The following is a 16121-nucleotide window of genomic DNA, read 5'->3' on the forward strand; positions in this document are numbered from 1 at the left end:
TATATATATATATATATATATATATATATATATATATATATATATATTGTGCTGGGTCCCTTTAGGATTTCTTTAAGGGACCCAGCTGGAAACTCCTGAGTATTATTGACCCTTACCCACTTCTTTTTTTTCTGAAATTTTAGGTATCCTGGAGATAACATCAGTGGAAATAGGAGTTGTAGCAGTCAAAGCCATTAACAGCAACTATTATTTAGCCATGAATAAGAAAGGAAAACTCTATGGTTCAGTAAGTATGCTTTTTGTTTTCAAAATTGACTTTAGTAAGTCATACCACCATTTCAGGATTTTAACCTCATCTATCCCCCCTAAATAGTTCTGTTATCATAGATTGCTTGAAAATAGACTTGCATGGGCAATAATTCTCCCAAACTTCAAGCACTGGTCAACCAGAAATTCTGACCAGACAAATCTCATGCTGTTAATCTGTTTGCCTGCTACTGATCATGATTAAACATTCTGGCATGGTAACTGGTGACACCTCTCAGAGGAACTTCTGGTCAGGTTGACTTCAGAGCTAAATTCAAGTTGGAAGGAAATCATTATCAAATCAAGGATTTTGTTTTAGTCAATTTAAAACAAAGACTACATGCATATGAGTATCCTGGGTAACAGTGGAATCTAGCCTATGAATTTCTTGTGTCCTCTGAATACCCCATCAATCCTTTACTTTTATTGGGGAAAAGGATTAGCATATTCATTATGTGAGACCATCTTTTTCTAATCAATTATACCATTTGTTGTTTTAGGCCCTCAAAAACTATCACTGGTGACTCTCTGTGAATGATCATGTGTTGGATTTTCACTTGTATATATATATATATTTTCTATCTTATAGTAGTGACCCTAAATCAGTCTTATTTAAATTGCTAAATGAAGATCATCACAAGTGAATTGTGACCCAGGATTATGAATTATCCAATTTTTAACTATTCTCTAATTTAATTATTCTCTAATAATATATTTGGAATATGTGAGCATATGTATATAAACATAGAGTGAATACATGATACAATGATAGCTTTCATACATATAGGGTGTATGTGTAACATTATGTATACCAACAAGTATGTATTGACCCCCTACTATATGCCAGTTAATTTAGAGGATAAATAATAACTGTATCTATTTTAAAAGACTTTCTATAGCATCTTAAGATTTATAAAATTCTCTACATATATTGTTTCATTTCATCTTGACAACAGCTTTGAGAAGTAGATAGTTTATTATGATTTTCATTTTACAGATGGGGAAACAGGATCAGAGAGGATAAATGAATTGCTTGTGGTCACAGAGCTAATAAGTGATAGGGATGGAATTTGGAGTCATATCTTTCAATTCAATAGTTTTTTTCCCACTATATCTTTTTTTCCTAAAATGTACAGGAAGTTTAGGTTCTGAGTCAGGAGGCAAAGCTATTATACTTGAAATAATTAAGTTTTAATTATGCCTGTAGTTCGCTATACATTGTAATAATTAAGGGGACTTCAAGGAAGTCTTGGAACTAAATCTGGGCAATTCAAGATGGATCAGACTTAGAAAGGGGATGTCTAGGCAATTAAGAAAAAGAGAATGGAGTGGAAGGGAGAAACATAAGTATCAAGGGAAGGAATAAGCAGTGTATGGGGAAGAATCTTCAGGGAGAGGCTCATATAGGGAAGCAATGAGAGGTAAGCTTGATATATCACTTGTCTGAGTCTCAGTTTCCTCATCTATAAAATAGCTATAATCATATCTGTAATATCTTATCTCCCACGGTTGTGGTGATTTTGCAGACCATAAAGTTTTATATGTGTTATTATTATTTATTAATTACAATAAACCAGAGAGAATAATTTGGTCTTTATTCTTCAGATAAAGGAAAATCAAGGGTTTGATTATTGTTGAAGATAAGAGACAAGTTAAATTACCAGCCAAATGCTAATAGTTGCCATTAGAATAATGGATAACCAGAGTTTCAGATCAGAGGGGAATTGGGTGGGGGTGCATTCCATTGTACTGGCTCCAAAGCTAAAGCAGGGACTACTACTTGGATTTGTGGACATTAAAAAGGGCAAACCAATTGTGACTCTAGGTTCTAAGCATAAGGAATAGGTACAAGGCATATCTAAATTTGGGCTTTTATAAACTTGAATATATCCTGGCTCCAGACCTATGCCTACAACTTATAATAATATAATAAAAGTAGGGACTCTGTGGAAAGAAACTCAAACACTTAAAAAAAATATACACACACACATTTTGTGTTTGTCCTTGGTTTTTGAAGGGGACTGTGGCATCAGCGAATTGATGACATGACTTGTAGTTGACTTTGATTTGAATGAGGGAGGGCTGTGCAAGGTCACCAGCTTCAATTTCTCCTCTAAAGTCACCTGGAACCAGTGACCAGATATTCATCAGGATAACTGGAGGTGACCCAGCATGCAATGGGAGACCCTGGCCCTTTTAGGTTAAGACCTTTTCATGTACTCAGTTAGAGTGAGGTAATGCCCGTTCACTGAATAGGCCTCTTTAAGAAGTGAGTCAAGGGATGGCCCATTTAATTAGAAAAAAAAAAAATGAAGCTGGGAGGAGAAGACTCTCAGGGTTGCTATGCCACAGAGAAACAGTTACCATTGACATTCAATAAAAGCCAGGAGGGCCCAGAATAACAGTGATTGAGTGGAGCCTGGGCAGGTGCAATCTATGAACTTTAGAGTGAACTCGGTTTAAGGTTTGAGGAAGGAAGGAAGGAAAGAAAGGAGGAAGGAGGGAAGGAAGGAAGGAAATCCCAAGTTAAGTGGGCAGCTTCTGGCCATCAAAATTTATCTTCTTTTGGAGAGGAGAGGGAGAGGGAAAGGGAGAGGGAGAGGGAGGAAAGGGAAAAGATGAACTGAGGTACCCAACTACCTTGGTCCCCACTCAGGCAGCTCGATCTACTCATAGGTTGTGTTTGTCCTTCATTTTCAGAGGACCATAGCATCACGGAAATGATGATGTGACTTGCAGTTGAATGATTTGAGTGAGGGAGGGCTGTGCAAGGTCATCAGCCTCACTGTCTCCTTCAGAGCAATCTGGATACAGGCCAGGGTTTCTCATTGCATCCTGGGTCATCTCCAGTCATCCTGATGAATATCTGGACACAAACACATACATGTTATATAGCTATGCAAATATATGTAATACTGGCACATAGTTGTTGTGCACAGAGTTGTTGATGTTGTTCAGTTGTGTCCACCTCTTCATGACCCGATTTGGAGTTTCCTTGGGGTGTGTATGTATGTGTGTGTATAGATATATGCACATACACATGCATGCGTACATAGTATGCATGTATGTACATGCATGTGTGTACATACGTGCATGCATTGTGTACATACATGTATATGTGTGTCTAATATATAGACATAACATCTTTTGATTGAGTGTAATTCTATAACTTGCAGAAGAAAATAGCAATTCTTTTTTAGAAGAATTTTAATTGAAGTTATTGTTCAGAGTGAGAATGAATTCCTGTAGCTGTTTCAATATAGGAGAATTGTTTATCTAAGTGAATTCATATGCCCAAGAAATAGGAGTAAGTAATGTGAAGTCAAGCATTCTTTAGATTTGTGATAATGATCAATGTAAATACTATTTGGGTGGAAAAAAGATTTTACTGCCTAAAACAATTTTTTCTTCATCTTCCCAGATTTTCTCCCATTTCTGCAAATAAATTTAGTCCAGCTAATCCATTAATAGAGGTTGTGATCTCTACTTAAATTGTTATAGTAGCTTAGACTATTGAGTAAGAACACATTAGTCTTTACTAGATAATTGCAAAGAATAAATGAAATAATTTTGTTAAAATTCTTAAAAGCACTGTAGCATAGAAATATATCTCAGTCCACATGATTATCCTACTTCATATTATGTCTGTATCTAATATTCTTTAGCCTCCTTTTCTTACTTTCATCTCTATTAATTGTTTCATATTACCAATATTACCCATATTACCAGCAACTATATGTTTAGTCTTCTTGGTCCTATCCTCATTTAGGTTAGTAAGCCGCATCACTACCCCATGCCACTGCCCCCCACCTCCAAATAAAAATAACCCTTATCCAAGCAGTCATGATGCAAGAGAAAGCAGTGCTGGATTTGAAATCAATTGTCCTGGGTTAAAATCTCAGGTCTTTTACTTCCTACCTTGATGACTATGAGAAAGCTAATTAAGGTCTGTGCTGCAGTTTCTTCATCTATAAAATGAGGAGATCAGACTAGATGACTCCAAAGGTCACTTTCCACTCTATATTGATGATTTTATGAATTCTAGATAGTCGCTCTATAAATATAGACTATTAGATACCAAGGAGATCAGATGAGACAATGTGGCTGACTTATATCCCCCAAACAGGTGAAAATACCATCATCCCCCAAATCAAATTACCGAACTCTGCTTCTGTGGTTTGGATGAAAGTATCATCTTCTCAAGCAAAGGACAAATGTTTATTTTCTTTGGTTTTAGTGAATTTTTAAAAAGTAAATGAAAATGCAATACCAACAACAATACAAATGGAAAAAATCAAATAAGCCTCTAAATATTGTGTAATTTTATGATTAAGCTTGGCTCTGGGGGAAAGATGTGATACCTCACAATCTTTTTTTTTTCCCTAAAGTTAAAGAACTATGGAGGTGGAACAATGCATATACTTTCAAAACTCATTTGACAAGTTGCTCTACTACTCTTCCAGCAACCTTTTTAATTTAACACAAGTTATAAAAAAATGCCCTTAGTATTTATGCCAGTTTTCTTTAATGCCAATTTTCCCTACACATCCAATTACATACACATATGTTATATAATCAGTAGTTTGGTATAATTATCAGGTATATCTATATCTACATCCATGTTTATATATTTTTTCCTTTTCAAAAAATCATTTTAGGGGGGGTACATCTTATATCAGGGATGGGGAGCCTACACCCTTGAGGCCACATGTGGCCCTTTAGGTTCTTAAGTGTGGCCTTTTGACTGAATCCAAACTGCAGAGAACAAATCCCCTTAATAAAAGGATTTGTTCTGTAAAACTTGGACTCAGTCAAAAGGCTGCACCCAAGGATCTAGAAGGCCACATGTAGCCTTGAGGCCACAGGTTCCACACCACTGTTTTATATTCAAAGACTGACCTATACCTGGATCAACAGTAACTACAATGCAAAGCACCCAACTGGTAGATACACAGCAATAGAAGCACAAATTATTTTTGCCATATTTGAATAAAGTTTTAATTTAAAAGGAAACTTTGAAGCCAGTTCATCTAATTGCTACCCAAATAGAATCTTTTCAAAACCATACATGACATACATGGTCATCCAGGCTTGACTTGATTGTTTCTAGTTGTAAGAACCTACTATCCTCTAAGGGAACCTAAGTTGTTTTTTTTTTTCCCCTTATATTAAACAAACAAAAAAATCACCTCTTAGAAATTTCTGTTCTTCCCAGTTTTGCTTTCTGGATCAAGTAAAATAAATTTAGCCCTTCTTCCATATTACTACCCTTAAAATGTTTTGAAAGTCATTCCTATGACTACATAAGTCTTCATTTCTCCATATTAAACATCCGTTACCCTTTCATCTGAGCCACATGTAGCATGAACTCTTTTATTATCCTGGTTTCCCAATATAGTTGTTATTGTTGGGAGTTGGGGAAGGGATGTGTTCTTTGTTTTGTTTTGATTCTGGATCTCTCCCTATGTTTCCTAGGCTAGAAGTACAGTGGCCACTCATAAACACTATCTGATTATCACAGAAGCTTTGACTTGCTTATTTTATGACCCTTCTTAAGATAGCCTGTTCTCAGGAACTTAGCATATATTCATGCCAAACAGTGAGGACACCCAAATGGCTTAGTCCTGTTGCAGTTCAGAAGTCCTAAGTTTAAGTAATTCACAGCCTTGGCCTCCCCAGTATCAGGGATCATATAAATAAATGTGCTACCATGCCCGGCTCCATATCCTTTATAACTTGTTAGTGATCTTACTAAAATATGGTGTCCAAATATTCCAGTATGGTTGAAATATCTCCTCCCTGTCCTAACACTGCCTTTCTTAATGCAAAGTCAAATTAGCATTAGTAACTGCCACAGAAATTTATTAATTCACATTGAGTTTAGATTTCACTAACACCCTGTTTTATTTTTTTAGACATGGTGCTATCTAGTGATGTCTCCTCTATCTCCTTACTTTTGAAATTGATTTTGATAACCAAAATATAAGACTCTACATGAGCAGTTCTCAACTTTTTTGGCATCAGGATCCCTTGTGAGGTTAAAAATTATTGAGGAACCCTACCCTGATATATTGTTTGTGTGAGGCAAATAGATAATTTACTGTATTAGAAATTAAAATATTCTATTATTCTTATGAAAATAATGTTGACCTCACTGATTGCCTGAAAGAGTCTCTGGGGACTCCCAGGATACCCAGAGCATGCTTTAAGAAACTTCATTTTATTAGATTTGATCCCACATTTTCACTTTCTGAGATATTTTAGATTTTGATCCTCACTTCTATCTAACATTACATTTCTCCCTCCTTGTCTTGTATCATCCACAAATTTGATAAGCATATCATTTATTTCAATATTTTGATGAAAATTTTAAGTAATATGAAGACAAGTACAGACTGATCCTCCATTCACATATTAGAGACCACCTTACAAGTGAACCTGAATGAATAATGACCACTTTATTTTATTTTATTAAATTTGTTTATCTACTTTTAGTTTACAACATTCAGTTCCACAATTCCTTGAGTTCCAAATTTTCTCCTCTTCCCTCTCCTCCCCTCTCTCCCCCGATGGTGGCATGCAATCTGATTGATATAGGCTCTACAGATACCTTTGCATTAAGCTTTAGTCAGGTTGTAAAGAATTATAACCAATGAAGTGAACAACAAGAGAGAATGATCAAAACAAACAAAACACAAAAGAGAGAGAGAGCAAGTAGTTTGCTTTAATCTGCATTCAAACTCCCTAGTTCTTTTCTTTGGATGAGGATATCCTTTCCATCATGAGTCTTTTGGAGTTGTCTTATAACCTTGCATTGCTGAGAGGAGCCTAATCTATCAAAGTTAGTCATCACATATATGATGTGTCTATAATTGTGTACAAAGTTTTTCTGATTATGCTTTCCTCACTCAGCAACAGATCATAATTCTGTCCTGGATATTATAAAGTCCATCTGCTCCTCATTTCATATAGCACAATAGTATTCCATTACATTAATATACAACAACTTGCTTAGTTATTCCCCAATTGATGAGCATCCCCTTGATTTTCACTTCTTTGCCACCACAAAAAGAGCTGCTATAAATATTTTTTGTGCAAATGGATGACAACTCTTTCAATCTAGCAATTCAACCAGTTCCAAAACCTTTTTTTGTGATTCTGTCTTGACAATTCTCAAAAAATGTTTTAACATACAGAAACAGATATTTTAATGGTCAGAGGTCTGAATTGTGGGAGCAGAAATGTATCAGCATTGTTATTCTAATTATTCATATTACCACTTATGGTAACTAGATGGAGAATATAGTGGACATGATAGCATTCTAAATTAACCATACATGAAGATTAGTTAGTACACTTTGGGGATGGAAGAGGAGGAAACCAGGGAGTAAGCAGGTTAGCTAGTTTCTCACCTAGCCTAGGTAGCATGCTGGCTTTTCATGTTCTCTGTGGGTAAAATCAGGGGTTTTTAACTAGATCCAGGAAATTGTTATCTTTTAAATATTTCAAAATAATTGGTTCTCTTTGTAGTCCTGTATTTCTATATTTAAAAATATTATTTTGTGAAGTGGTCTAAAAGCCTTGGATTGTCAAGGGGGTCTATTATACAAAACAAGTTCAGCACCTTCTGGGATAAAAGTATAACCTTTTAGTTCCTGAACTCTCAACACATTCAGATAAACTGCATATGTATAAGCAACTAGATGGAACGGTAGTGTAGTAGATAGAGTGCTGGACTTCGAGGCAAGAAGTTCAAACACACTTGCTCTGTGTCCCTGGCAAAGTCACTTAAAATTTATCACCTTCTATATCCTCATCTGTAAAATGAAAATAAATAATTCCTTAGATTGTTATGAGGATCAAATGAGATAATGTATGTAGAATACATTGCAAATCTTAAAGTGCTATAAAGTGTCTTTTATTATGATTATTTTTGTTTAAGCACTAACAATCTAAAAGCCAGAGACAGAGAGGAAGAGTATTACAGGCATGAGAGAGAAAGCTGGAACAAATTCATGGAGGCAGGCAATGGAATATTGTCCGTGATGAGTGAGCCAGTATGGCAGGGTCAGAGAGATATACAGGCAAATAAGGTGTAAGAAAACTAGAAATTCCCCAATCGATAAATGGTCAAAAGATATGAACAGGCAGTTTTCAGAGGAAGAAATTAAAGATATCTAATAAGCATATGAAAAAATGTTCTAAATCACTATTGATTAGAGAAATGCAAATCAAAACAACTCTTGAGGTAACACATCTCACCAGTCAGATTGGCTAAGATGACAAAACAGGAAAATGACAAATGCTGAAGGGAATGTGGAAAAATTGGAACACTAATGCATTGCTGGTGGAGTTGTGAACTGATTCAACCATTCTGGAGAGCAATCTGGAACTATTCCCAAATGGCTATAAATAATTTCATATACTTTGACCCAGCAATACCACTTCTAGGTTTGTATGCCAAAGAGATTATAGAAGTGGGAGGAAAACCCATATGCACAAAAATATTTATAGCAGCTATTTTTGTTTTGGCAAAGAATTGGATATTAAGGGGATGCCCATCAATTGGGGAATGGCTGAACAAGTCGTGGTATATGACTGTAATGGAATACTGTTGTGCTTTAAGAAATGAAGAGCAGACGGTCTTGATATTTACCTGGAGATGTTTATATGAATTGATGCTGAGAGAAAAGAGCAGAACCAGGAGAAATTTGCATTCAATTACAGACGCAACATATGTGTTATGACCAACTTTGATAGACTGGACTCTTCTCAGCAATGCAGTGATATAAGTCAACTCGAAAAGACTCATGATGGAGAGAGATGTCTACATTCAGAGAAAGAACTAGAAAGAACAGAGTTTGAATGCAGATTGAAACAAACTACCTGCTCTCTTTCTTTTTTCTTATTTGGTTTTGTTTCCTCTTTCCCATTGTTCATTCCATCTGATACAATCTTTCTTTATAACCTGACTAATGTCTAATGGGAAAGTATTTGCAGATCCTATACTTGATTGTATGCCGCCATGGGTGGGGGGAGGAGAGGGAAGAGAAGAAAATTTGAAACTCAAGGGATTGTGGAACTGAATCTTGTAAACTAAAAGTAAACAAAGTAAACAAACAAATTAATAAAGACCAAAAAAAGGAAAAAAGAAAACTGGAAAGATAGGAAAGGGACATTTGTGAAGCAAGTCAATGCCAAACAGAAGCTTTTAGACTCAAGCAGTATTAGGTCATCACTGGAATTTTTTAAGTAATAGGGTGAAATATTCAGGTCTGCCCATTAGGAAAATCATTTTGGCAACTGAGTAGAGAATGGACTAGAGAGATGCAAGGCAATGAGATTGACTAAAAGACTACTGGGAGGGAGGGAAGGGATTCACAAAAGAGATGTTGTAGGGAATGGAATAAGAGATTAAAGTAACAGTGAGAATCAAGTATGACAAAGAAGTTGTATGCCTGGGTGACTAGAAGGATGGTATTTAAGTAACAAATGAATGCAGAATAGGCATAGGTTTGACAGAAAATAAAATGATTTCTGGTTTCAGACATGTTGAGTTTAAAATGTCTATGTATAATCCAACTTAAAATATCCAAAGGGTTATGCATAAGTTATACATATAGATTTGCAAGTCATCTGCATACAGATGATGATCAAATCCATAGGAGCTGTTGAGATCACCAAATGAGAAAGAAAAAAGAAGAGGACCTATGACAGAGCCTGGGGTAAGATCCACACTAAGAGGATGTGATATGATAAAGATCCAACAAAAAAGACTGAGAAGGATCATTTAGAAAGTTATGAGGAGAATCAAGGGAGAAAAATGTCATGAGAAGAAGGAATGATATCCAGGAAAGGTGGTCAAAGAATTTTAAATGCTACAGAGAAGGGGAATTGATTAAATGACATTAAATTAAAAGATCATTAGTAATTTGGAGAGAGTTATTCAGTTGGATGATGAGATCAGAAACCAGATTGTGAAGAGGTTAGAAAAAAGTGAGAGGAAAGAATGTGGAAAGGTGGAATGTAGAGATATTTTTTGAATGTTTATCTGAGAAAGGGAAGAGAAAGATAGTACTGATAGTAGGATCTAATGAATGTTTTTTGAGGATGAGGTAAAACTAGGCATGTTTATAGGCACCAGTGAAGGAACCAATAGATAGGGAGGAAACTCAAGATTAGCAGTGGGGATGGGAAGGATGTTTATGGAGGCAATCTGCCAAAGAAGAATGGAGGGAATGGGAAGAGTGTGTGCTTGAGTTAACTTTCACAAGGAGAAGGGTAATTAGAGAAAGTCTTCATTAGAGACTGAGGTGAAGAACATATTTGAGGGTGATGATAGGAGGGTATGAGATGAGGAGAAAGGAGGAATTGGGGGATGGAGCAGGAAGTGACATCCTCAGCTGTGAGGGGGGAGGATTGGGTACCATAGAAGAATTGATCATAGAAGGGTTAGAATAGCCCTTATGGTGAGAGGTATATAGAAGTGATTAGGAGGAGTAGAAAGATTTATATTGAAATGATGAAATTGAATATATTAAGTAGCATAACACTCTTTAGCTCCCCTCTCTCATCAGGATTCATTTTCTATTTACTCTCTATTCATCTATATTTTCAAAATTTACTGTGACCTTGCAAATAAGGCTTAACCATTTTCCCAGTCCACATTTCCCCCCACTGCCAGCTTCTTCTCCCCCTGGGGCCTGTGGCTCCCACTGTGAGAGACAGATAAAAATAACATTCTTAATTTTTTGACCCAACTCCCCCCACAAAAAAAGGTTAGCTGCACTTCTTCTGGACAATCTAGATACTTAAAACACTTTGCATTATAAACACATTGAATAAAAGGGGAAGCCCCAATTCGTGGCTATATAAATATATGAAAATAAATCTTATACTTTTGAACTTCAGAGTTGCTTTTTTATGAGATTTACTGTACATTTTTGGTTAATATTATGCATAACTGTACAGAAAAGGCAGAAACCAAAACATCTACAAGTTCTCTTGACGGTATTGCTTTTATGATGAAGGAAAAATTCTCATTCTAATTAAGATTGCATTTTGGTTTTCTTCTGCAGAGAGAATTCAACAATGATTGCAAGCTGAAGGAAAGGATAGAGGAAAATGGATATAACACCTATGCATCTTTTAACTGGCAGCACAATGGGAGACAGATGTATGTGGCATTGAATGGGAAAGGAGCTCCAAGGAGAGGACAGAAAACACGAAGGAAAAACACCTCTGCTCACTTTCTTCCCATGGTAGTACATTCATAGATGAAGCATTTATTGATGCAAGTGGGATCCAAAGCTCTCTTGTTGAGAGTATCTATTAATCCTCGAGAAGAATAGTCTTGAAAAGCAAAGACATTACAGACCTCTGCTTTTTTGAGAGACAGGGAGCCTTTGAAGGTTTTGTACTCACTGCTGGAAAAAGAAATCATTTAATTTTGTTCTGTGTCATATCTTATAATGAAGATATAGACTGGATCAAATGGGATGGATGCTCTTTCCAGAGTGAACAACATGGCTGTTTTTTTTGTTTGGTTTTGTTTTTTTATTTCTGTGATAGAACTTGGAGGACGTGAGAAAATCAGATGAATGATCTTCGGGGAAAGTTATTTATGGAATACTAACTCATATCAAAGACTTTCAATGCTCATTCAAGCCTGACGATCCAATGAGCAGTTAGACACGCAAGCATTTACTGGAAGCACTTGGGTCCTAATGCACAACCAGAGGAGTTTTTGGTGTGGCAACGTGGAAGAATGGATAGGATTAAGAAATATAAACACATTAGTGCAAAACTGTTCTAACAAAACGAATAGTATGGTATGCTTGTGCATTCTGCCTTCATCCTTTCTATTTCTTTCTAAGTTATTTATTTAATAGGATGTTAAATATCTTTTGGGGTTTGAAATATTTTCCTCAGCAGCTGACTTCTGGTTTGTCTTTTCTTTCTGTGTATCACATTCACGTTCATGAAGTAATAGTTTTAATATTTGGCAAATATTTGGAAAATGGGAAATGAATGTGGCTGTCAGACCAAGCTGGGAGACAGATTTTACCTCTAACCTGCTTTCCTTTGGCTGACATTGCACGCATTTAATAAGCACCAACAAACAATGAATCTGAGAAGGGCTGGGGTATGTGGTCAGCATGAGGTATCTGCCAGTCCCTGAATAAATTGACCCCAATATATCATATCCATGGTGAGATGAGCACAAATGGACAAATTCTGTTATTGGTAAGGCATTTTGGACTCCTTTTGCATCAACTTGGGGGTCCTTATCCTAAGAAGTTAGATCTAATTATGAAAAAATACATAAAATTACTTGGCCCACATACTTAGAAGTGACTCATTGACACATATCACAGCAACAAACAATGAAAAGTCTGTCTGGATGTTATGAGAACCATTTGTGACTCTATCAGCATCAATCTCCCCTAAAGGAGCTTTTGAGGCATTTGTTATAAAGTACAACTCTTCCCATGAATTAGATTTGAGTAAATCTATCATAGTATATGTGTAATCATATACTGAAATCTGTTCAAGCTGTATGATCTAGTCTTTTTTTTAAATCTTCTTTTCTGTAAATTTAAAGAGCTCTGGAAGGCTCCTTAATATAACCATATGGAAATTCATTTTGTTAGAGCAGGTAAATAGAGAACAGTACATCAGAGTGTACCAGTCTTCAAATTGTATTCCACTAAATAAATACATAAGCCTTCTTTGCAGTGTCTGTAGTGAGAAAAAATGTAGTATATTATTTGTTTTAAATACTTTAAGTGATAACTGAGATTTATATTGATGCTGCAATTTTATCTCCATATTTCTTGTGAAAAAGTCTGTTTATTTTTATTGTTTGGAAACTGTATTTTGGTACAAAGGAGATACTCAGTAAATGTGGCTTTTTAAAGTTTAATCTCCAGAAAGGCTGGTGTTTTGTGATCTTCTTATAACTTATTTGAGTCAATGCTTAACCAGCACTTCCAAAGTTATTCTGTTACTTAAATATTAGCTGTATAAAGAAGCTTTCCCATAAAGTACTGAGTGGTCAGACTTTTCTCCTTTAAGTAAAGTTGGATGTTTCAAAAAAGAAATGCATTGGAGGCACACAGCATTTTGGCTTATAGATAAAGTTGCATTTCATGGTAATTAGATTTCAACTTGCTTGTTGACAAATGGGATTTTTAAAAATACTTATTCTTGAATACCTATGGTTGGAATCCTGATGCTAAAAGTTAACTTGGTAACAGAACTGAAAGCAAAAATGTAACTTACCTCTATCAGGGTCAGATATTCTTGGTTACATATTTTAAAATAATAATTGGTTATGGAAACTCAACATGGACCACCCACAACAACAATGCACCATTTGGTTAGACAAATACAGTATTGGATGACCATTCCAACAGCATCTAGGGCATAAACTGGGTTCTCATTTCATGTAATCATTTAGATTACCAAAGAACCTACACATAAACATCCATAATTATAGGATTCAAAACACTAAAATAGCTTCTAGCAAAATGTATCAGTGCTTGCAGAGGCCAAGAATAGAAAATATCCAAATACCCTTTTTCCTTCTCCCTCTCCTCCCCCTCTACCTCCTACCAAGTGAACACAGATAAAGACAGGAACTATTTCCTGAGAAGTGAGAAAAAAATCTCCTGATTTAAAAATGATGACTCTATGTTAGACAGTACGTTGGTCCCCATAATGGCTGGACTGCTACTGAAGATAAGGAGTGTCCAATCCTGAGTCCTTTAGGTGCACAACTTCCTGGAAGTATGGGGAACTATGACCATGTGGAAAATGTGGACCTGGGATGTGATAGTGCTTCAACACAAGCATGTGTCTGTGTGAATGTTGGTACCTGAGGGGATGCCTCATAAAGATAAAAGAATTGCCCCTCCTTCCTACCTCTCCCCAAAGCTGAACCATGTACAGTATGTTACCTTTAAATAAAAACAATAAAATGCTGGGAATAGAAAATGCAAAAATCATTCTTGTTTGTTTTATTAGCCTAAAATTATACAGAGTAATAAAAAAAGTCTGATGGCCATGTGCACAGCAGGATGTGGTTAAGGGCTGCATAGCCTCAAACAACAACAACAACAACAAATCCCTCGAATGTTGGTAAGGTTCCTTTAATGTTTTGCATGTGTGAGTCAGCTATCCTTCTTTTAATAACAACCAAATGCTTTAGATTCTTCCTCTGAAGTATCCAGGTCCACCCATTTATATAATGGGTAAAGAGGAATGAACTGAAAACAATCTTGCTTTATCAAAGCTGGAAAGGCTTTAGGAAGTGAGTTTAGAAGGCTGTGTCAAAAAGGGGCCCCCAACAATGCACTGGGAACAGCTTCTGAAGCACTCTGTAAGAGAACCTCCATGATTCTGTCACAGATAGAGGCACAGAAAATGCCCAGCCTGGGTCATGGAGACTCTGGCACAGGGCCCATGGGCCTGCGTGATAAGAGAAGTTATTACACTCTAGATAAAGAAGATGCTCACTAATTTGGACACTATTAAATCAAAGTTCGTGAAAAATCAGAAAAGGGACAAAATATTTGTAGAAAGGGAATGAAGAAGGAATATGAAAGTCAAATCTGCTCTGAAGTCTTCAGAGGTGCCAAGCAATCCACTGAAAAGAAAGCAAATTCCCTGGGGCTGTCATAACCCATTCATTTACTTATCAAAAATTGGAGCTAAGAATCACTCATTCTTGGTAGATTTTTTTTCCAGATAATCACTAATTGCTTTTGTTGTTCAGTTGTTTGCTTTATTGTTTGTTAGTAGGGGGATTTCTTCTGTAGAATATAAGTTACCAAGTCAATTTACAATCTTAAAGGGTCACCTCTGGACATTGCATAATCAAGTGACTTACCCAGGGCGACATGGTGAGTCATACACAGGATTTGAACCCAGGTCTTCCAGATTGCAGGCTGACTTTCCATCCATTATGCCATCCCACTATTCGGTTACCTGTTTACCTAGTTCCAGTTACTTTGTTCTATTCTGTACCTCTGGGACTGTTGTAGATTCTAAGTGATAAAACTGTACTACTTTAAAGAATATGCATTCTTTAAAGTATATGCATGTATGTATGTGTATTTTTTTCAGACTGATAGTTTCCAATTAGCCTACCCTAGAAAAAAATGTCCCATACCTAGAGAAAGGAAGGTGGGAATACTTGCCTCCCAAACTGGGTGCTTTAAAATAGTTAAGCATAGTATATTCAGCATTGAACTCCTTCTTGTTAATAATGCTGCCATTCATATAGCACTATAGGGATTACAAAGCATCTTATAATATCTTGGATGATTTTCATCTTTGTAACCATTTTTTGAAGTAGGTGCTATTGGGATTAGTATTCCCATTTTAGAGAGGAGGAAAGAGGAGGCTAAATGGCTTGTCCAGGGTTGTACAACTAATAAGTGTCAGAGGTGAGACTGACACAGCTCTCACCTGACTCAAAATCTTCTATTCTTTCTACTAGATAAACAGGTGAAAAGAAATGAGTGTTTAGGTTATCTAATGATCTGGTCTTCTTAGTTATAAAATCTTCCTAATTATAATTTTTTTCTTTCATGTGAATATGCCATGGACCTTTTGTGTTCCTAAATGTACTGCTAAAGGAACCATGCTCAAGAATGTCTGAAACACATGGGGCACAAATCATTTTATTATGTCTAAGGAGAGTTCTTAGAAATTAATGATATAGAAATCCTACCAATAAGGAACAGCCTGCAAGAAAATGATCTCATTTAATAATTAGTACTATATCATGGATGTAAGAGAAGGAAAAAGAAATGCTTCCTTTAAAACTGTGTCTGTTATGCGATGAA

General features: G+C 36.0%; 1 protein-coding gene and 1 long non-coding RNA gene across 2 annotated transcripts in view; one reads left to right on the forward strand and one right to left on the reverse strand.

Moving 5' to 3' along the window:
- Positions 1 to 14273, forward strand: part of FGF10 (fibroblast growth factor 10) — a 135693-nt gene extending 121420 nt beyond the window's left edge. Inside the window, exons 3-4 of the mRNA XM_069095309.1 lie at positions 144 to 247; positions 11346 to 14273. Of these exons, the coding sequence (XP_068951410.1) occupies positions 144 to 247; positions 11346 to 11543 (302 nt within the window). The 3' untranslated portion in view covers positions 11544 to 14273. The remainder of the gene's footprint in view (positions 1 to 143; positions 248 to 11345) is intronic.
- The window catches only part of LOC138166790 (uncharacterized), a 1160016-nt gene that overhangs the window by 278594 nt on the left and 865301 nt on the right, over positions 1 to 16121 (reverse strand). The window lies entirely within an intron of this gene.

This window comes from Petaurus breviceps, unplaced genomic scaffold, assembly GCF_028583685.1.
Source record: "Petaurus breviceps papuanus isolate PSGF00001 unplaced genomic scaffold, PetGlider_PUasm1.0 226, whole genome shotgun sequence".
Lineage (NCBI taxonomy): Eukaryota > Metazoa > Chordata > Mammalia > Diprotodontia > Petauridae > Petaurus > Petaurus breviceps.